The 23,993-nt window shown below is 38.9% G+C and overlaps 2 protein-coding genes across 2 annotated transcripts in view; both read right to left on the reverse strand.

Annotated features, from left to right (window-relative positions):
- ANXA1 (annexin A1) overlaps positions 1-23,993 on the reverse strand; it is a 419,725-nt gene that overhangs the window by 152,026 nt on the left and 243,706 nt on the right. The gene's annotated exons all lie outside the window — the stretch shown is intronic.
- TMC1 (transmembrane channel like 1) overlaps positions 21,343-23,993 on the reverse strand; it is a 57,820-nt gene continuing 55,169 nt past the window's right edge. The window contains exons 17-19 of the mRNA XM_086770657.1: positions 22,771-22,849; positions 22,541-22,676; positions 21,343-21,611 (exon numbers count right to left, since the gene is read on the reverse strand). Coding sequence (XP_086626783.1) covers positions 21,343-21,611; positions 22,541-22,676; positions 22,771-22,849 — 484 coding nt within the window. The remainder of the gene's footprint in view (positions 21,612-22,540; positions 22,677-22,770; positions 22,850-23,993) is intronic.

The following is a 23,993-nucleotide window of genomic DNA, read 5'->3' on the forward strand; positions in this document are numbered from 1 at the left end:
AAGAGTGTTTGTAACTGTGTTCATTGTATTAAAGACTCCATCTGACAGCTAAATATCTTTAATGTCTTTCCATTATATCTGCACATGGGTGTGGTAGCTTGAGACCACCCAGTCTCAATAGGAATAAATGTGGACTAAAACTCCACAAATATTACACGGGAAGTTAAGGACGCCCTTTCCTTCTGCACTTGAATCACTATCATATTACTCCTGTTACACGCCAAAGAAGCACTATCGAAATTTGCTGAGATGAAATATGAGGAAAGCAATAGTTGATCTGTATGTAAATATTGCTTATGTTACTGAAGTTGTAGTCAGCATTTCACAGAAAATAAAAATTAACAAGACAAGTGAACTTGCTGCATTTCCTTTCAAAGCTCCTGAAAACTGAGCTTTGGTTGAAACGGTGATATTTTTCACATAGTTCTCCAAGGCAGTGGGTGCCTGAGTAAATAACCTACAGCAAAATCTCAGCAGATTTGAAAAGGACTATTACTTTTTCCAGTGAACTACCTTTCAATCTCCTTAACACTACTGGCTGCATACCTTTCATTTTCATGAAACTATGACCAAGGAGGTGCTTTTGCAGTCTTGGAATGTTATCTATTTCAGGCAATTTTATATATCTAGAAAAGCAAGTCCTAGAAACTTGAGGTCTTTAAAGCCATTGCTTTGACATCATGGAAGCCATCTCTACCCCCTTGCCTGCCCCTAATATACTTTTATTTTTTTAAGAGAGGGGAAGCTGTTGAATGGCAACAGCAGGATAGAGGGACCCTCAGGCTATTTCAGTCAAAATAGTGAAGCTGTGAGGAATTCTCACTCTGTCTCAAGAAAGAAAATTACTGATAATCCTTGACTGCCAGATATCCAGGTATTAAGACAGACAAGAGAAGATATGGAAAAAATATTCAGAGCAAGAAAGACATCTGGCTTGGATAAGGAGTGAAAATTCCCTGATGAAGTAGGTTTTTGGGAGGAATTTGAAAGATGTGAAATATTGGCAGGAAAAAGGGCTTTGGAGGAGGAGAGTGGCATATTCCATCTGGGACACAGAAGATAAGTGCAGAAAAGACAAGTCCAAGAAAAAGAGGGAGAAAGAAAGGGAGCAATAGCAGAAGTATAAGCAGTCTAATGAGGAATGAAAGCAAAGCTGAGGATCACCTTGAGATTCTGTAAGATCTCACAATAGTATTTCATTATAATTCTGTAAGAGTTAACACGAAGAGTTCTAACAGATGAAGTGTCCTCCCTCAGCCTCTCCATCATCATGTTTGCTGTCAGATTGTATTTGTCCTGCCTGATCCTTCTGCTCTTCCTCTTCTCATTCAAGTCATGCTCCAGATCTTTTAGTGTTGCTGTTGTCTTCCATCTATTTTGCTACTAAAAAGAGAGATTTAAATAACTCCTTATTAGGAAAAGTCCACTTCAAAATCAAGTAGCAAAAAAAAAAAAGTCTCTGAAAATTTAGGAATAATAGTTTCCTGTGACTTAGTGGGAGGCCCTAAGGACTGAATTACAACCTTTGCTATGCTGAGAGAAAAACAGTGGCATGATGAATATACTGCTCTGGAAACCAAAGTTAAAGATCTGGAAGCTGACATAAACTGACTCAGTTAAATAAAATGCTACATAGTCTTGTAAGGAGGACATAAATCACTTGCTGCATGAAAAATTGGACAGACATAAAGAGCCAGTAAACAGAACTGAGTATCGAGTGTTTTGACTGTTGAAAATCCCACTCATGAAACAAACCTCGAAGGGCAGCAACAAAGATGATTCATATACTTCCTTTTGCCATCCAAAAGGAAGAGATTACAGCTGCTTTTACACATTACTAGCAGGCATTGCAGAAAGATTTGGAGAAGTATTAACCAAAACACAATAATGTTGTCCTCGACGGGAGCAGAATAGAAATAGCAAACTCTTCCAAGAAAAATTATTAGTACTGAGGGTTCTTTAGAAGCAAGCGAGCTAGAAGAGATGAAAGAAAGGAAAGGATTTGTTTTGTTATTTTAGTTTATATCCTCATATTGCTTATAGTTCTATGTGGAGTATAAGACTATGACTAAATAATAGCTTGACAATTACAAATGCTTAATACAACCCAATCCAAGATGGCTATGGACACAAAGAGCCATTTGACAAACTCTAACAAGAATTTTAAATTATTAAACAAATCACTGCAACTGGGCACCATCCTCTCACTGTTAATGCAGAAAAATCCCTTGTGATCAGTACTTCTTGTATGGACTATTAAGAATCTTTTATAATATAGCACAATCCATACAGCATAAATCCAGATAATGCCTTTGTATCTTCATACCTTGCCAAATGGTACAAGTTGCCAAGGCCTTATCTATGGGCTCCTTGCAGGTTGGTGACTCCAGTAATATGGATTCTACACTCATTCTGAAAAAAGCTCCTTATTAGATATAGTAACCATGCTTAGGACCGAGGAGCACACCATGTGGCAATGGGAAGATTAAGACTGGCAAAATTTGAGCAAGATGAGAGATTTATTTCTCTTGGAACAGAAGAATGTCTGACAGGCAGATGAGTGAACCAAGTAAGAGCAAGCAACACTGTTCACAGTTAGCCGTATTCAAGAACCAAGAAAGACTCTGTCTGAGTGTGAAGGAAGAAATTTGTCATGTGAACACTGTATTTGGACTATAAGTATGTCCCATACATAGACACTTCAACACCTACTTTAGAACTCATTATGGACAAACAGCATGTATTACTAAGCACAGTTCCTGTTAGAGAGCTTACTCTTATGTAAATATTTTTTGACCCTGCTTATCCACTCTGTTGATGGCAATCTTTAAAAGCTATAAGATTCTGTGACTTTCTAAATCTCCAGAAATCCTCAAGGAAAATAATTCATACCAGATATCTCCTGTAAACCTTCATCCTCAATCAAGAGAGCACTTATTTTCAACTCAATGCATGGGTCCTCATACAGCACATTGGTCAAGTTCAAACTAAAGGGAAAAATGCCAATGTATACATTTGGATGATGAAAATTTGTGGGCAACACTAAGCTGCGTGGTGCAGTCAACACACTGGAGGGAAGGGACTTTGACAGGCTTGAGAGGTGGGCCTGTGCAAACTTGATGAATTTGAACGAGGCCAAATACAAGGTCCTGCACACGGGTCAGGGCAATCCCAAACACAAATACATGATGGGCAGAGAATGGATTGCGAGTAGCACTGAGGACAAGGATATGAGGGTGTTGGTTGATGAGAAGCTCAACATAAGCCGGCAATGTGTGCTTGCAGCCCAGAAAGCCAACTGCATCCTGGGCTGCATTAAAAGGAGCATGGCCAGCATGTTGAGGGAGGTGATTCTCCTTCTATACCCAGCTTTGGTGAGCCCGCACCTGGTGTCCAGCTCTGGAGCCCCCAACAGAAGAAGAACATGGACCTGTAGGAGCGAGTCCAGAAAAGGGCAACGAAGATGATCGGAGGGCTGGAGCACCTATGCTATAAGGGCAGGCTGAGAGAGTTGGGGCTGTTCAGCTTGGAGAAGAGAAGGCTCCAGGGACACCTTGTAGCATTCTTCCAGTACCAAAAAGGGGCCTACAAGGAAACTGAGGAGGGACTTTTGACAGGGCATATAGTGATAGGACAAGGAGTAATGGCTTTAAATTGAAAGAGGGTAGGTTTAGATTAGACATAAGGGAGAAGGAAGAAGGAAGAAATTCTTTACTGTGAGGGTGGTGAGGCACTGGAACAGGTTGCTCAGAGAAGTTGTGAATGCCCCATACTTGGAAGTGTTCAAGGCCAGGTTGGATGGGGCCTTGAGTGACCTGGTCTACTAGAAGGTGTCCCTGCCCATGGCAGAGAGGTTGGAACTAGATGATCTTTAAGGTCCCTTCCAACCTAAATGGTTCTATGATTCTATGAATGCACCCAAGAAAATCATAATCTGTCCACAGATATTGGTCTAGCAGAGAAGTATGATGAATATATACAGTAAACATTATCTGCAAATTATTTATTCAATATTAATATACTAATTGTTATTCAATATTATTAACCGCCTATTTTCTCTGAGTGAGGAATTTGCAGGGAAAATTTGTAATCTATTTCTTCTAGGGGTACTAAATCAAGATTCTCTAAAATAAAATCAACATAAGTATTTATTTTTTAATGTCTTCAGCTACAAAAGGGTTCTGCTTGTTGCATATGGGAGGCCTTGGGCATAGGTTAACTAAATCTAGCAGAAGGAATCTGAAGTCAGCTCCACATACCTACGTGCCCTGAGGGAGATTCAGGCTGAAAGAGGAAGGAGACACAAGCACTCACTATTAATGCTACTGTGCCTGTTGGGGTCTAAAGGCAAAACAATATGGTTAGAAAGAGTTGAAATCTTGTACAAGACCAAGTTAAATAGCAGAAAAACAAAGAAGCTCTTGGGTACTAAATGCCTTCTCCATGCCACCTGCTGGCTACCTGTTCTGAGGCTTGAGGGGGAACAATCACAGTCACAGTAACAGTAAGGAGGTAGAGGAGAGGAGCACTCCCAACCCACATACCCAAATTTCAAAATCAAACCATGTAGCTTCTTTGTTAGTCTCCCCTTATGGTATGTAATGTGCAGAAAAAGCAGAAAGGTTTCTACTACCTCCGCCGCCTCCTCTTGATGCACATACTCCACGGCTAACTCTCTTTAACACCTATATAAAGGAGGTGTTTAATATAAAATTAGCTTTCCAGGTTGGATGCCATAATAAATAATTTCAATATGATTAAGAAATAAAATTGTGGAGTAATTTATACGGACAATTACCCATGGTATTATAGAAGCAGGCATAAAAAGCCCGTCCTCTCTACAGAGCTAAAGAAACTTCACAGTATAAACATGTTTCTTATCTTGTATTTTACTGATCTGTTGATGGAAAGGTTAGGTTTCTCTATGTTTCTCTCTAGATCTCAGCAAACAAACAGAAGCAAGCAACTGATGCTATTAACACCAAGGAGAGGTTAATCTCCATGAGAAAGTATCCTAGGAACCTAAATCTTACACTCAGTAAAGCAAGGTGTGTGTTCCTTTCACAATGTTTCCTCGGCCTGCACTGTGTGACCGTACTCCTCTTCAGAGAGGCCTTAATTATCTTCCACAAAAGGAAAAATGTCCATGCACTACACTGTTCACTGATAAAAGACAGATGGTATCTGACTATATGTCGCTATCTCAGGAATCACCTACTATAGTTTTCTTTCCTGTATGTGAGGTGCTACCCATCAAGGAAGCCCTTGAAAAACCTTCAACATTTTATCTGTCACTTTCCCCTGCCTCTGTGAATGTGTAGGCTGAATAGCAAGCGTCCATTGGTTTATTCACTGCTAGAAATTGGGCTGCTTAACTATGTGGCTTTATGTACTCTCGGAGACACTTTTTTACACTTTATTTAGCCAAACGACTGATTTTTTTTTTTGGGATACATTAGTTGCACATGGTTACTGCTTATTTGCTTCATTCTTATTTTTTCTGCAAACACTTTGCTTACAAAATACTATATTTAAATACTAATCCTGTGCAACGCATGCACAAATATGAGCTTATACGTAAGTCATTGTATTATGGAGTGTATTTACAGGAACAGGACATGGCAGAATTTTATTTCATAAGAGGAAGTTATGAAAACAAAAAACTTTTATCTACTGGACATACAGGAACAAAAATACATATGTCTTCTCCTTTGCACCAAACATACTTGTCCAGGTTGAGGTCGTAGCAGTTTCTCTGCCTCCTGTGCCTACTTCCCTAGCGTACAAGCAGCTGCCTGGGAGGAGACTGCGTTGAGTCTGGGGTGAGTCAGTTTGACTCAGACTTTTTTTTTTTGTGGTTTTATGTCACTATTGCAGCTGGAAAGAAGAGATTCATAGCTCATTAAGAGTTCCTTTGTATCATATGAAGAGCTGTATGGGAGAAGCTAGCTGTGTATTGAAGTGATCAGTTCCTAACAGACAGAAACTTTCCATAACCACAAAATCTAGCAGGCACTGACATAATTTTTGACTGTTAAATCAAGCAGTCAGCACTGTCCATGCTGGCACTGACTTGTTAACCACAGAGACTGGCCTGAACACTCTGTAGCCTATACAAAAATGTCAGTCTCATCCACGAAAAGACTTTTTAAACTGGAGATTTCTAGGAGTGTCAGCTGTCACGAGCATTAATTTTGGCAGCTCCGGATATCCATGTGGGTTCATGTAAACACCTCCTGTGAGCATTGCTATGCTCTTGAATAGAAGAACCAGTTACTCATCGTGGTCTGGTGCTTTACTGCCTCATGACTGCTTGTGTGACAATATTGCTTTAACTTCCAAAAGCATGTTTTATCTGAAAGATGCATTTTAGCTCTTTAATTTTTAAACAAACAAAATGGACATCTTTAAAACTAATCTTTCCCTTGAATGTTTGAATGTTGCATAGAATAAATTATTTTGAAGGTGAGACTTTTAATAACGGTATTCAACCAAGGAAATGTATAACAAATGTGAAGACAGAAAAAAGAGCACATCAGTTGAGAGAATCCAGAAACAAGTTAAATATTTAAAACTAAAATTCTCATTGTATAAATAAGTCACTACATGCTTAAACAGAAAATATCTGTTTACTTTTCATTGTGGTCTCTGTGAGAAAACTTGCTGCTCTGGAGTACTGATGCAGAGATCTGTGAGTGAGTGGCAATGTATGTTTGCACATGGACTGCAATCATCTAGCAAAATCCATAATGCCAAGGTCAAATCTTGTTCATAATAACCAGATGAAGGCAGATGGACTCCAGTGAATAAAGTTGACAAGATTTTATCTCCCCAAACCTTTATGAGTTTAAAAAGTAAAGCTCAAAAAAAAAAACCCAATCAGGAGCTAAGATATAAAGTAAATTAATAATCTTTACTGAGAAGTGAGAAAATATATATGCCCACAGAAAAGATATGCTAGCAGAAAAGTCAAACAGGGATTCGATGCAGAAAAACGCACTGAACCTTTTGCAGAGACAGAAAGAAAACATCTCATATTCTGTAATAGGCTGGAAAATTAAGGCAGTTACGATATTTCAGTGTTTGTAAGAATGAACTTCTGGTTGTAACACTTGAAAGTGACAATAAATTAAAGGTTCCACCAATGACATCTTTTGGTCATCTTCTAAAAAGTCCAGCTCCTACACTTTATATCTCTTCTTTATATTTCCTTAAGGAAAACATATTCCAGAAGGCTAGAGATCAGCATACATACGAAGAATATAGGACTGAGAAAAAATATTACATAGAAGAAACGGGACATAATGGGGCGGTTTCAGAGAATTCATGGTTAAGATTAGACTTAAAAGAAATGCAAGTACATAAAGCAGAAAAGCCACCATGTGGCCCTCAGACATCAGTAATATTTACAGTGATACTCTGCAGTCAGCAAAGGAGAAGAACCCGTTTAAGAACCTATGTAGAAAGATTAGAGGAATTCATTTATTTTATTTAATTTACATTTCAACCTTTTAAATTTTCTCCCTTCTTCTCAATACTTAAGAAGTAGCTGCATAAAAGAGCAGAGTCATCCACAGATAACCTAATAATGAGTAGGATGCCATTCAGCTCAATCTTGGATGTAGTTATTAACATGGATCTCAAGAAGGCTTTGAACAATGGCTTATCGGTGAAATCCGATTCTACTGCTATGACATTTGTGACAGATGGAGCTTGTTTTCTTTTCACAGTAAATATATTTTTCCTTTGCCCTGATGCAATGCAAACACTTCCTCAATAACAAAAAAAAATCTATATATGAAGAAAAATCATCTGTCAAAAGAATACCTGCAGAAGGATTTATATAAAGGAAATGTTCCTAGCCTCAAGGAGGTGATGGCACAACATTGCTTTAACTCTCCTTGTCTGCAGTGAAATAAGAAACACGTGAATAAACAATGATATAGTTACTGCAGAACCAGGAAGAATCCTATTTTAACCTGGGGTTTAAATATTCTTTATTTCATTATCTACCTGGGAGAAAATCATACCTTTTATGCCACAACCTCATATAAATTGTGTGTAGAGCTACAGTACAATTGAGTTTAAAACTTTTTTCAAAAGCTTTTTTTTAAAAAAAAATTACTCTTCATTGAAATCCCTCTTAGAAGACAACTATAAACTCCTAGGAGACTGACAAAATAGCATAAAAGTTACCCTGCCCAGGGCTAACTGGAAGGCACCCTTCTGTCCACAAACACTTCCAGGAGGTGTCCTGAGTTTTCAGTACCCAAGCTGGCATACTAAGAACATTGAAATGAAATCTACAAAATCTTGTATGCTAAGAATCGAGCAAAATAGGTACGAATAATTGGGGCAACTAAACATAGCACAGACTAGGGGCCAGCTTCCTGCATTTGCAGAGAATAGCCCCTATAATCACTAGGCTCTGGAGTAATTCTGGCTCAATCTCTGGCACAAGGATGCTTTATTGCAAGTGGAACAGGAGAAAAGGAGAAAGTGCCATCTACAGAGCAGGCTGCTGTATCTGCATTTCTTGGAGGGAAAAGACACTGGGAAAAAGTCTGGTACCAGAGATTTGAAACTGGAGTCCTGCACAACAGAATCCATTCACCACCAGGACCACAGGGCAGAAAAAAGGGAGCACTGACCTGACTGTTCACACGGTATTAGTCATGCTCTGCAACGCTTAAAGCTGGTAGGGTTTAAGCCTGCATCCGAGTTTGCTAGTCTCAGTACAATTTAGGCATATACTGGTTGACCTGGCTTTTGGCACTTCTAACAATAGAGGAACATTCTTAAGCAGGTCTATGCATGCCCTATAAGACATTTGGGTACCAAGGTAACTTTGTTAGTGGAAAGATGTTTTCACAGAAATTTCAGATAACTGCAGATAACAGCAAGAAAGGGAAAAATGTATTATGTAATTCCAAATACACACAATGAAAATGGAAGTTAAATGTCCATCTTTGTCTGTACACTCAGCTCTGCTCCTTACTTTGTGTCTCTCAGCTAGGTGCAGCTGACACAGGAGAAGTATCCTCTAACTCCTTGATCATCCAGCAGAGAGGTCTCAAGTGGGTTGCTTTGGGTGGCCATGCATTTTTCTGTAGAGTAAGCCTAGAAACAGACATCAAACTAAAAGAATAGTTTAAGTGGCAGAGTCTCCTGCAACCTTGCTGGGATGTAACCAAAGTTCACCACATGTGCAGAGATGGTGCCATCACTTGAAATGTAGCACGAGTGATACTGCTATGTATCTTCGGCACATCATAAACAGTACAGAAAAATAATCCTACATAGGTAATCAAATATTGCTAGCAATGAATACAGTGAAGTAAAATATCCTGATGATGCTGGGTTTTGCATTCATACTTCCCTGGAGTCAGCTTTCCTTGTTTCTTGCTGTGAGATTCCCATACTATTTTAGTTTGCCTGTGACTCCCTGGAGACAGAAAGAATTTACTCCACATTGCACAGTGACAGCTGGAGTTAAGGTGGTATTTGTCTTTTCTAGCGCAATGCTTGAGGTTGTCTGGGGGGAGTATTGTTTGCCGCTGTACATATATTTGTTTTAATTTAAATACAATGTTGTAATTGAAATGGTGCTGTGCATGGTATCTGGCTGCCCCTTCACCTGATGTATGTTGGAAACGAGATCCTTCTTGCACCTTCCTATTTCATTTTCTGTTAAAGAGCTGAAAGATGTAGTCTGAGGTATTCTTGATCCTGTTCACTCATGATGTGTAAAAGAAGGGATAGGTACCTGTAACTTTCTGCAGTGGATGTCTCAGCTTTCAAAGACGTGTTGTGTTTACCTACACGGGGAGTTTGTGTGAGCAGTACCACTTCTCCTTCCACCCTACTCTGTTACAGCTCTGTTACAGCTTACAAAGGCTGTGACTTTCTCCTTCATCATATCTCTGCATGTGATATCCCATTATTGTGGTGTCTGGGCCATTAGAGATGTTCCATCATATGGAGTACAGCTGGACTCCTCACAGAGCTGTTTGGAGGGAGTAACAAGTTACAGTTTGTCCAAACATCTTTGCTTTGCAAAAATGTTTCCCAGTTTATTCCAGATAAGGCTTTTCTATACAAATATTACCACATATCTATGAATTTATCCAGTAAAACATAAAATCATTACTCAGTTACTTTCAACAAGACACATAAGACAGAAGGTGTTGTTTTCCCTTCCCAAATACAGGCTCCTATATGAAAACTCACTTTGAGGAGTTTGCAGTTTGCAATTTCTATGTACTTATAAATAATGTTTAAAACTGGCTTTTTTAACAGGCATTACATATCATCTTGTTTGACATGAAAGAACAGACGGACTATTTTGATCTGCAAAATACCTACGGGTCAGGCTATATAATTCAGCAGTGCTGCTGTTAGAAACAGAAACCAACGCTTATTCCCAAGCAGTTATACTACCAGTTACTATACCTGGAAAACACACAAATGCTGGAAAGATTTTTTTCCCCAAAAAAATTTCCCATGTACTATTAAATTCTACTGGCATTAATCTAAACAGTACTTCAGCACACTTCTGGCGTTCCCACGAATTCCCAGTTGATCTGAAACTCTACTAGCAGCCTTAGTTCTGTCAGCTTTTACGAGATCAAATAGTAAGGATTTATCCTTTCCTAAGGCAGCTGCCTACGTGCATGCAGGGCAATATCTTGTGTTGTTGTGACCTCTACTGGAGAAAGACCAAAGCACATGTAATTTTGAGGGTAGTTCGGTTTTGGTTTGGGGTTTTTTGGTTTTTTTTTTTTTTTTTTGTTGTTTTGGTTTGGTTTGTTTTCTTTTTCTTTTTCTGAGACAGCTAGAAAAGAAAGAAAAAAGGCACATTTCATTTCACCATGAGTTTTAAAACAATTTTTTACTGTGCATTCAGGTGATAGATTAATTCATATCTGATGGCAGAAATCAATGTGAAAGTAGAGGTTAAATACTCACACACGTAGATGTTCACTTTACCAGTAGCAGCCAAGGATCCTAGTCAGATTTGGAACAACTCTGCAATGGGAGCCTCACAAACAGATAAAAAGGCTAAGCTATCCCAAAGAATTTATATATAGAGAGTAGGACATGATGTAGTCAGTGTTTGACAAAAAAAAATAGCTGAAAAGGAAGTGGCTGGGCAGATGAAAGCAGTAGTATTTTTTTTTTCATTAATTAGCTTTAACTTAAATTGAGCGGTTATTAAAGTGAGTACACAAGGCATCCTCCTGCAGTCAGTGAACTATTTACTAAATTCATACTTAAATACTGCATTATTATCTCTGTATCTATATTTTGCAGCGGTAGAGGGAACAGGGTAGAAGCTAGACTACAAGTGAGGTCCACAGTTGGCAAGGAGGAAAGCCAAAGAGCAGGATTTCAGGAGAGGGTTGAAGTTTGACAGAAAGACAAGGAAGAATTCAGGGACACAATTTCACTAAGTTCAGATACTGATAAGAAAAATGTGACATATTTGTCTTTCTTCAGTTAAAATTGATGAACTATTGAGATAAACTATCTCCTAGTTTGAACACTCTGGAATACAAAAATACAAATGCGGTTTTACCAACATAATTTAATTTGGCTTAGGAGCACATTCTAATAAAGAAACATCCTAAAGGTGGGATTCAAAGAGTTAATGACTGCCTTTTAAAGTGCATTTGAGTAACGTCAGAGATTTCATATAATCTTTAAAATTAAATCTATTTGATCTGGGCTTTCTCAGGTAAAGGCCTAAATAACCCTATGTATAATCAGTGGCTTTTTTTCTAATGGTATTCTGCAAAATTGCAGCGTAAAAGAGAGTATGGGAAATATAAGACAGTGACGTCAACTCATATGTTAAGTAAGCAAATACAATTTTAGCCTCCAACTCAATTAAATTCTGCTGTAAACTGTAAAGTGAAACAGTAGAAAAAGAGCAATAAGAGTACTGCGACTTCTCTCAGCTGTTCCTCAAAACAGGAATGAAATGCTGAATTCTCCCATGTGGGAATGACTTGGAAAAGACTGCAGGCAAAGAAACCACTATCTAGATACGGGGGAAAAAATAAAACAGTTATTGGAATAATCAGAGTTTCTTCATTAAAATGCAGCCCAAAAGAAACTTCCTTTGCTGATTAAATCTCACATATTGGATACAAAAGAAGGAAAATAAAGAGACCTGCTTAAATCATGTAAACAAGACACAGAGTCCTGAGATCTGACTCCATGTGCAAAATTAGGAGGATTTCTGATGTCAGAAGACAACTGCCTGGCACTGTTCGACACACAGGGCACCTTCCCTCCTGCTTCAGCCGCAGTGTGGCCATCCTAGCATGGTGACGCTAGTGTCATATGCGTAGCCTAACACACATGGATTGCCCGTCTCATGCTTCCCAAACAGCAGACTCATATGTAGCATAAACAGGGGGGAAATATGAACGTGGCCTCCCTGTCCCAGGTATGGGGCTGAGCCATGGCACAAGGGAGCAGAAGCTGCAGGGCTGGGAAAGGCTGGGAGGCCCCTTGCCATGCTGCAGGTAGACAGTGTGGTGGTCTCAGAACAAACAAACCCTGCCTCTGCTGGGCTGGGGTGTACCCACACTGCATGGCCGGACCACCTTGTCACTGGGAGGGTGGCACGAGAGCTGCGCTGCCACAACGTTGCACAGAAAAAGGAAAGGAAGTTAATTATTTTTAGTATCTGTCTGCTTTTGTTGTCCCTGCTACATCCTTCCACTGAATTATCATCAACAGCCTGGTACAAAGCCAAATCAAACTGGAGACCAAGAAGAGGTTAGAGGCAGCTGTGCACTGACAGTGATGCTTTTGTATTTTCACTGAACTAATCTGCCAGGAGACAGCCTAGCAATGAACAAAAGAGAGACCCTCGTGGCTTCCCTGTGGCTTGCTTTGTTCTAATTTTACTCGTCTTTCTTACACAGATTAGCACAAAAAGCAACAGAGAAAGGGTTTTCCTGTCTTGATGCTCTATTTGCTGAATGAGATCAGGCTCCCTCTCTGATTTTAGGCAATATTTAGAAGATGGGGGCCCACAGAGCTGATGACCAGGATTCCCAGAGCCATCAGCACACTGATGTGGAGGAGATGGCTGGGGTAGAGGGCAGCTGCCTTTACAACCTGTCTTAATCACAGGTGATGCAGAAAGTCCCTAGGAGTCAATATTGAAGGAAGAGAGGAAAACAGATGTTAACACATAACATGTTTCATGTTCTTTATTATAGCTGGTGTCCCATCTTCTAAGCTGTCACATAACCTAGAAAACAGATTGTTTATAGGTAGGTAGCTACATAAATAGATAGATAGATAGATTCATTGATTGATTCCTAGTCTTCCCTGGTGATGTAAGTAACTTCATGTTATACAGGCAGACGATGAGCACTCAGTTGCTCTGAAAGCCGCTCTTTACAGTCGTTTGACACCATGCCCACTTCCAACGCATGTTACACCACTTCCCTCTGCATGTGGAAATGACAGAATATTTGTTTTCCACTGTGTGGCAAAGTTCATTTGGGGAGAGGAAATTACAAGTGCCAAGGAGCTCATTTTAGCAGACAAAATCAGTGAAAGCACAATTTACAATCTGAGAATACACACACATATGATACTAGTCCAGCACATGAGAGCAGCATTGGCGCAGGCAGAGCTGTCAGTCTGCTTTTGCATGCTAGGTAGGACTGAGATGGATCTTGATAAAAAGAAACTGCTTGTTAAACAAAAAAAAAAAAAAGCCCTTCCATATTCTTAATCTAGTTGCAACTGGAACATAAGCTGACTTATGGTCCACCAGCATCATTGCTATGTGGCCATCAGAGATACCTGAAGGTGTCAGACCGGTGCTATACACTGGAGACAAGAATATGCCTTTAGAATGGCATAAGAGCTTTTTAGAGGCTTTCAGCCTTAGTTGTTCAGAAACAATAACAAGGCTTCCAAGGTGTTTGGAAAAATGTTCCTCAATGTTTTAAATATGTTTCCTTTAAACAAATGAATGTGGCTTGCAGACTTTCTAGAAACATCCATTATGCAAGATATTTGGAGCCATGGCTCTGTCTGCAAAGCAGTCACTGAGTGATTAAAAAAAAAAAAAAAAAGGAAAAAAAAGAAGGGAATGCTCTTGACAAAAAATCATAGAACACTAAGAATACATTTTCTTCTTCCTTGTAGCAAAGAGGAAGAGAGAAAGAAAGGTAAAGGTTTTGAAATATCACATTTACCTTCAGCTGGCAAGAAATTAAACCTGTCTGGATTACAGTGAAATTGTACTTCATATTGCCACAGTGTAGGAATAGAATTGTTACTTTATATAGGATATGTATTAGATTGATATAATCTTACTAGTGCATAGTGGTGTTTTGCTGAAGATTTGGCCTTCATACTTTGAGAACCTCTTACAGTATTTTAGAATTTTTTTTTCCTATAATTAACTATGTAACACTTTCTCTTTCTTCTATTCATTTTTTCCAGGTCTTAACAAAGGCTTTATGTAGTGAAAAACCAAGACTCATTCCTTATCGGAGATGCAAACTATGGTTTTTATGGTCTGTTAGCCATTTGACTTTCTTTTGGTCAGCTCATTGCATAAAATTAACTTTCAGTTTGTGGAATCAATCACTTGGGATAAACACAGGTACGATATTGTAGCCAGAAAGTTCCAAATTTTAAATTAATAGTTTTAATGAGTAGAATTTATGTCGATTGCAAACTATTTATTCTAAGAATTACAGAATGTATATATCTTCAATAGAACTGTTTTGTTTCCTGCTCCAGCATTTTGTGATAATGGGTTACAACTATCATTGTCTACGAATTACATACAGGATTATTTTATTCTGATCTAATTCAAAAAAAAAAAAAAAAAAGAGAGAGAGGGAAAAATGCCCTGATTCTACTTTAGAGGAAGTCCTACACAATAAATTAAAAGTTTGAAATATTAAAAGCTCGCCCCGCAGCCATGGAGAGCTGGCACGGACACAGACAAAAGAGTAAAATAGTAAGAAATAAACACAATTTACTGCAAACTTCACTAGCATATGATAGCAAAGTCCACACATTAAGAATACATTTAAGCCGAAAAACAAACAGAAGTTTTGGAAATTTTCCTTTCTTGTGCAATTTAAAAATTAAATAACCAAAATTTTTGAAAATATATGTAATATTTTGAAAGGCCAAGTGCAAGGTTCTGCACATGAGTTGGGGCATTCCCAAGCACAAATACATGCTGGGCATGCTGAGCAGCCCTGAGGAGAAGGACTTGGAAGTGTTGGTCAATGAGAAGGTCAGCACGACCCAGCAATGTGCACTCCCAGCCCAGAAAGCCAACCACATTCTAGACTGCTTCAAAAAAAAAAGCAACATCAGCAGATCAAGGGAGGTGATTTTCCCCCTCTACTCTGCTCTTGTGAGACCCCCACCTGCAGTACTGTGTCCAGCTCTGGAGCCCCCAACATAAGAAGGACGTGGACCAGTTCAAGCGAGTCCATAGGAGGGCCACAAAGATGATCAGAGGGCTGGAGCACCTCTCCTGTGAGGACAGGCTGAGAGAGTTGGGGTTGTCCAGTCTGGAGAAGAGAAGGCTCCGGGGAGACCTTACAGCAGCCTTCCAGTACCTAAAGGGGGCTTATAAGAATGATGGGGACAAACCTTTCAGCAGGGCCTCTTGCAATATGACAAGAAGTAATGGTTTTAAATTAAAAGAAGGTAGATTTAGACTAGATATAAGAAAGAATTTTTTTTACAATGAGGGTGGTGGAACACTAGAACAGGTTGCCCAGAGAAGTGGTAGACGGCCCATCCCTGGAAACATTTAAGGCCAGGTTGGATGAGGCTCTGAGCAACCTGATCTGGCTGGAGATGTCCCTGCTCCTTGAAGGAGGATTGAACTAGATGACCTTTGAAGTTTCCTTCCAACCCAAACCATTCTACGATTCTATTCTCTGATTCCTACCTTGAATTATTATTAATACCAAACACTCTTCAGCTCTTTACACTAACCTAAAATATGCTAATAGTGTAAATACAAGCAAATGCTCCACTGAGAATGTTTATACCCAAATATGATACCAGTAGTACATTTGAGTTCTAATCTTAGCAACCTTTCTATTTGCAAGCTGTCAGTAGGATCTGGAATTTATGATACAGTCTCTTCCCACAGCATTTAGGCAATAAGATACAAACTTTCTGTCATAAAACTTTCTTGGTTCTGTCGCTCTTGTTAGCACAGATACGTGTGAATTCCCTAGATAACCTTGCTATTTAGGGAAATGGCCACCTGTCACGTACCGTATGTAAATAAGAGCTGTATGTAGGTTGGTGGCTGCATGTGATGGTGCATGGCCACAGAGGGACAGCTTTTTGCTCATGGTACTGAGCAAAAGAAGCTAAACTAAAAAGGGATGCGAAGGAGTGGGGCAAGACTGTGACTTGTTTCCTTTGCTGAGACCAAGGGAGAATAGTCAGCTGGGACCAAGGTGTGCCAGCCCTCATTCAGAGCTCCTGCTCCTTTCCAAAGCAGTTACTGCAACAGCCAAAGCCCTGCAGTTTCACACAGTCCAAGGAAGGAGGAAGCTCGCTGAGTCTTTTGCTGTGCTTTGTGAAGCCCTCTGCAGTATGCCCCTCTGGGAGAAGCCTGCTGCTGAAATCACGCCCATGCTCCCTTGCGCCAGCAGGCTCAGCCATAGCCAGGCTACCGGGAGGCTACCGGGGAGTCATACCCTTCCACCATGCCCTTTCCTCTGACACAATGCCCTGTAAACACACGTTTATTTCCACCCACCAAGTAGAGCAATAAAAAGTGAAAAAGTTTCTCTCAGCAGTAGCTGATGCAGCAGAGAGGTGTAGCAGTGTCTCTTCACAGACTACCACAGCCTCCCTGTGCCAGAGGAATGAGAACTACATCCTTTCCCTCACACTTACAGGACAGGCAGTGGGTGCTTACAGGTTTTGTGTCTCCAAACTATGCTATAGTTGTGTCCCACATCCATAGGGTAACCCCAGCCCTCAATGGTGAATTCTGCTTCCTGACACTGGGTGATGACTAGGCTTATGAATGCATTAGAGACAACAGCTGATCTGAAATAGATGAAGAGAATAGAGAACACACAGAAAACCATGCATTCCATTATCAACCTCGCTTTAATAACTTTAAGCACAGCTACCACTGAGTATGCTTATAACTGAGTAGGTAACATAAGTTATACGGTGCAATCACACACAGACATCACTTGTAAATAGCAGGTAAAGTAGAGTTTGCCACATCCATACAGAACCTTCTGTCACAATCCCCAGGTCATTCTTTATTTTAGGGAAATACTGTTTTTCATAGCTTTTTTATAACCACTGGGCATGGGTGCTCCTGAGATTATAATGGCCTTTCTACGGGAGGTAGACAAACACTGTTTGTGTCATTATATTTGTCTGGGTTTGGGGTTTTTTTTGTGTCCATTCAGTGATTTGAAGGAATTAATACAGACTGGTTATGTGGCAGGGACAGTAAAGAGAGTAGATTTCAACTACTTCTGAAGTTTTTCTGTAGCCATAATGAGTTTAACAGTCTGGTTTTTCACAGAGGCCTAGAATGTGAAGCAAAGGATTCAGCATAGATAAAAACTGCATCTTATTTTCCAGTTAGCGTTTTGGGGTTTTTTTCTAAACAATCCATGGTAAGAAAATTATTCATTGGCTTTAAACCTCTATTAGCTTTAGAAGAGCTCTAAATTTCCACAGATCTCCATGCATGTCATTATAGCATGCATTAAACTTGCTATTTTCAAGTTCCAGCTACCAGAAATCTCATGTAAAAAAAAGGATATGTTATAAAAAGTTCTGTTTCTCACTTGCTGTGAATTCAGCCAAATATGTGCTTCATTTTTGTCATTTTGCTTCCTGTTCATCTGAGAGCATCGCACAGTCCCAGGGTAGGACTTTGCCATTGAGTAAAAACACTTAATTCAACAGCAGAAAAAAAAAAGATGAATAGAGGAAGAGAGATGTATTCAATAACCATAATTTTACAGTAATTATAGTTTTCACAGATCAGTGAGAAATTAAATCTTTGGCAGGGACTTAAAAACATTTTGAAGGTCCCTCTGTACAAGTACACTAATATAGCGAAGTGCACTTTTACTGTGCAGAAAATTATACAAAATGCTCAGCCAAATGCTGTGAAGACTGTGTACTTTGTGCAGAGGAAGATGTGGGACACATAAAGTGCATTGAGCACTGATTTCACTGAAAGTAATTGGGTAATAGAGCTCTGAGACATCCCTAGCATAACTTGCAGGTCTAACAATACAGAAGAACAAAAATAGTATGCGTGTCGCCAATGAAAACAAAATATATTGTATTTCCATAAACAACATCATTTGCCATGATTGGAGTCACAGTAAGTACCATTCCTGCTGTCAAGAGTGTTTGTGGCCTATTCAGCACAGTACAAGACTCAAACAGAGGAGCAGCTTTGCAGGTAAGTGAATGAAGGTTGCTTGAGGTGCTTTTTCCAAAAAAGCAGAGCCAAAAAAATTGAACTGAAAGACTCAAAATATAGGAGTGATGGAGAAAAGTTGTGCAGAAAGGAAATGTGACTTGAAATCTGATCCTGCAAGATTATTGTAACAATCTCAAAATTACCAAGTAAACAGCGTGTTTTCTTAAAGGTGGATTTAGTATGGAACACTGGAAGGTATAATATCACATTTTGTCTGGTAAATCGATGTATGTTATGAATAAGATGGCAGGCAATTAAACAGAACTAAGCTAGGAAGCATTGAAAGCACAGCTTCATGAAACATAGTGATAAAAGACCTTTACTTAGAAGTACCAAACAATATGAATAAATATTTAATTTTTGGTCACAGGAGTCTGATGCTGATCACAGCGCAAGAGCAATGTCTACTTTTGTTATTGTGATTCATGTTGGCTGTTGCATACTCATCACCGCATACACAGGTGCATTCTGGGAACATGTTTATTGTTGAAAATCAGTACAGCATCTAGAAAGTTCCTCAGAATAATTTCAGGCTGTGGATTCCTTGTTGTGTGTCTCTCCAATTTATGATGTAAAGCAACTCCCCATAATGAAATACTAAGTATACTAATAATGAGAAAGCCTTAAATAGCCACAGAAAATTTTCACTCCTAACAGAACAAGGAATCCTTATCAAGATCTGTGTACTTGGCACAAACCTCCCTCCACATTTCAGGGAACCAGACTACATCAAAAGAAATTTACAATTTCAATTTATTCCAGCATTCCTTGAAAAACTCAAACGAATGACCAAGGCAGATAACATCTTCAAAATTAGTTTCTTCATTTGTTCTATACATAATCTTCTTTTTTTCTAATGAAGATCCAGTGTTTTCTTATTATGAAAAGTTAGAAACAATGACCCAAAACCCCTGTGCAAATCAGTTACTTATGACAGATCAATCCCGGCTTGCAGGAAGAAGTTTATCTTAAAAACATCAAAGTCTTTCAGGACTGGGGCTCTTGCTTAGCTTCAATAAAACTACTGACAATCTCATAAATTTCCGAGCTAAAAACATGTGCAGTTTAAAAAGCAATCATGTTAGAAGAAAATTTTAAATTAAAAGACCATTTGAATTACTGTACTTTTTCCACATGTCTAAAGTCTATAGATTAGGAATCTTATCTGTGAAAGATGAAACAACTTACACTGCACTTAGCTGTGCTTTCTCTAATTTCAAATACAAGACTTGCTGCACCCCACGTGCAGACATGTCCTGGGATCCAATCTTAACTCATTTGTCTTCTCCCTTAGTAACAACTCGTTTCCAGTCTGTTCACTAGAAAAGATCCTCCCTTGTCGTTATTGCCATGCACTTATCTCTTGATTTGGTTATCAGTGCTTAGTGTTTACATGCAGAACAGCCATGCTGGTGCTTGCTAAAGGTCTGATTCGTGTAGTATCTCCAGCTCAAAGCAAATGCTTTACAGAAGCAGTACAAGAATCAAGTTAAGTATAAAGTGAACTTTCCCTTGGTTTATCCTCCCAGATTCTAGCATTTGATTTAAAGACTGCTTGAGCTGGAAATTGTATCTGGATCATTGTGTTTTATGGGGATACATAATCTATAATAGCTTTTTTTGTAAGCCTTTTTCAATAAGTTCCACAATGTAATTACATGAAAGCTGTTTTGTGATGTTATAGACTTATTTTACACTGAGATATGGTTAAAGTTTTTCTACTGTACAAAATGAACCTGTTTCATGCAGAAGGCCCCCAATGGAATTCCATTTATTTTTTAGAAGACAGTCAGTTAACTGATTTTATTGCTATTAATCTAGTGAGTCTTAAAATAGTTATCAACTCCCAAATTCAGGGCAAGAAAATAAAATCAGAGCATAAAAATAAATCTGTCTCAATGGAATAAGTAACATCAGCTGGCACATGAGCTTGCATCTATCCTGTGTTTCCACAAGATCTATCAGACTATGGACCTGTTCTACCCTGGGTTCTATAGAGGTCAATACAAGCACACAATGAAAAATCCAGAGTAGATTATGAAGCCCTTATTATGCAGTAATAAGTGTCTCTGTGCCATAACACAATCTTGGTGAGGATTTGGGGAAAATTATAGTGTAACTGTCTTACCTCTATTCCTCAAATATGCTTTTCTGCACAGGAGATATTTCTTCACCACTTTGATTTTTTAAATTTATTTTTAGTCTTTTAGAATGTGGTAAAATTACAATTAGCTAAAAGTGGTACTATAATAGGAGTTAAATTTTCTTCACAGCAACAGGCAGAATATTGATTTTCTTTTTAATGCTTTCCCAAAGACCTTAGAGGTAATTGTCCAGCTTTTGAAAATATCCTGGTTTTCCCATGTACAATCTGAAATCTTTGGGTAATCATATCTGACCTGCAGAAAAGAAGCTATGTGCAGTGCTTAAATACAACTGACTCTTGTACACTTTGTACAAAGCTATGTTTTCAGAGAACTGTGCTTCTAAGAAAAAGGAAAAGATGTTAGGGACACTCTTTCAGACTTCTAAGAAAACAACCAACTGAATACAAAATGTTTTTCATCCTTCTGGTGAATATCTTCCAACAAATATCCCTAAGTTTAGTAACCTATTGACACAGATAATGCATTTTTGCAATGCCTTCAAATGCATGAAGGCATATGCAAGGTTTCCTGAAGACTCTCATCCTGCAAAAACTGAAGCACATGGGTAACTTCTACACCTACAAAGATTTACAATGAACACAGAGGGGTTCTGCACTTGCAGGACTGCGTTTCGGTATGGACCTTTCTCCTGTCCCTCAGCATTCTTAGTCATATCACAATTGTGCTTGAGGCTCCTTATCTGTAGTTGGGAGGGCCCCTGGGCAGTCCTGGCTGCACTCCTGTGAAGCGTGGGTTTCCAGGTGGATAGCCCGGCACTCCATAACCCCTGGGCCCCGGTGGCCTCGTCACAGCTATGGATGGGGGAGGAAAATTTCCTCCTCTGCTCTGCGGGGGATAGTGGCCATTCGAGGCACAGCCTGGATGCTGGAGTGACTGAGAGGAGCTGGCTTCTTGTGGCTGGCCAGTCTTCTTCACTTCATTGCCATCTTGTCCTTTCTTGTTGTCTGAAATATGTTTTCAGAACAGAATTTAAAAAAATGAACATGCAAACCAGAAATTCCCTGAGAGGGAAATACTGCAGCTGCCTGTCCATGCCAGAGTGTGGTGGAAGGTCTGGGGCTTCCTCTGCCAGCAGCCTGAAATCTGGGGTAATGCACCTTCACGATATTTGCCCCATATTTTCTCTCCAGTGCAGGAAAGTGGAGGCTTTTCCCAAGTAGCTAGATGCACTTAGATATCATCTATAAACGACAATGAAGGTAGCATTTCTGCTAGGCTTGAGCCGGTACTGCCTGTATGGCAGGCATGCATGATGATGAAATTCTAGCAGCATCCAGATGAAAGGAAACAGCCTGCAAACTCCTTCAGGACAGACTGAGTCCTACCTGACCAAGCTAGGCTTTCTGATGAGGATTACTACCATACTGTGTTCTCACTGTACTTTCTCACAGTGAAGCTGGCACAGAGGACAAATGCTATCATGAGCAGTGTTGGATCAATGAAATACGATAGGAGGGTGCAAGATTTGAACCCAGTTTGTTTGTAATAGGTAAGAGGGGCTGCGATCTTGCAATTCATTATAGCTCTATTACAAGTTTGTTTGGTTTTTTTTTTTTAGTTTGGTGTTGCCTGGTGTGGAATAATGTTACAGCATTTCTTAAAGAAGCCAAAGAAAGAAACATGAACTGGAGATCAGGCTATACTTGTGATTTAGTATTGTGAATATCTCTCAGGAGACTGAAAGATTGATCTAGTTGAAGACGTACCTGTTTCTTGCAGGGCGGTTGGACTAGATGACCTTTAAAGGTCCCTTCCAACTCAAACCATTCTATGATTCTGTGATTATGGCAAAGGAAGCAATCAAGGCAGTGAGGAAGGCTATGGTATGGCATACATGAATTCCTCATCCTGAGGAGTTCAAACCAGTTCTTACCTTGGTTTGGAGTGGATTCATCTTGCTTGCCTCCTGTTTGCTTTGGCTGTGGTGGTTCTGTCTCAAATGGATTTTCCTCTTGTTCATTTGATTTTTGTGCCTTTTGTTTATTTCTTCTTTTATTTTCTTCTGCTTGCTAATGATGGGGAGAGGGAGAGGGCATTTTCAGTGACCTGAATGGCTTCTCTAATATTTAATAAAACCAAAATCAATAATTCTCTATTCCTTACACTTTGTAGCTTCTTTTTAAGCTCCAAGTTAGCTTCCTTGTAGGATTTGGATGTAGCGTTGAGATAATAAATGCTCAGGCTAAATTTAAAGAAAAATAACATTTCTTGTTAGATAATGATTTAGATACAAAGACTCTTACAACATTTCTAATAGTAACAACCACAGTCATGCTAATATAAAATCTGTATCTTTTCCTCATTTATTGTGTCTAATAAGTAATAGTATTTTGACAATGAACAATGTGCTTCCTTGCAGTATGAAGAAGGTACTGTTATTTCAGGGGGGAAAAAATGCTGAAATAAATTATTCTGTTAATACTCTACATGCAGTCTTATAGTAGTTAAGGAAGATGTTCCATAAATCTATGCTTCACTATGAAGTGTGTTCTAAAGAATAACTTATACAAGTTAATTAACTTGTATGACATACTTTAAAAATTAGTAAATCACATTTATAAAAGCTTTTGAAATAATACAATAGGCAAATTCAAGTAATGTCAAGAACATAGCTAAAGGCAGAGGTTTTTATTTTTGTTTTAAACTATTACCTCCTTCTTCTACTAAAATAACCCATCACAGCATAATGCAATTTTCATTTTTTAGTGTATTGTATTACTTTTGTGACAACTCTATGAAAGTAATATTTTTCACCACCATGATTTAATTGGAGAAATTCTGATCTGAAGTCTTTTATTGATGTAAACACTAAATAATTAATCTGCATATGCTGTTTTCTCTGCTTTGCTTGTTTTTGCCTTGTATTTTTTTTCTTTTCTTTATTTATTTTCAGTATCTTTGTCTCGGACCATTCCAAGAAGGTAATAGCACTCAAAAAAAAAAAATCAGTAGGAATTGACCCTGTATTTCAGAGGACAGTCTGGATTCTTTGTTTTTCTAGCCAAGTTTTAAAACAGAATACGGTGTTAAGTGAACTTCAAAAAAATTTCATCACAGAATTTCATTTTGCTCATTTAAAATCCATCCACAATTTTCTATTGGCAGCTCTACAAAGATTAAATCCCAGCTCATCTCTACATAGAGTTAACTCTTAGTTCACCAGTATGCTAATAATATGATACATGTATACAGCAGTTCAAAGTGCCTCTATAAAGCAGGACTCAATACAGTCTCTGAGTAAGAGTATTCTGGGGTCATAATTCTTTACCAGGTACTAAATTACAAAAAATCTCTATTAGTCCTATCATATCAACACCCTGTCTCAC

Source organism: Chlamydotis macqueenii, chromosome Z (genome assembly GCF_036417535.1).
Source record: "Chlamydotis macqueenii isolate bChlMac1 chromosome Z, bChlMac1.mat, whole genome shotgun sequence".
In the NCBI taxonomy this organism is placed as follows: Eukaryota; Metazoa; Chordata; class Aves; order Otidiformes; family Otididae; genus Chlamydotis; species Chlamydotis macqueenii.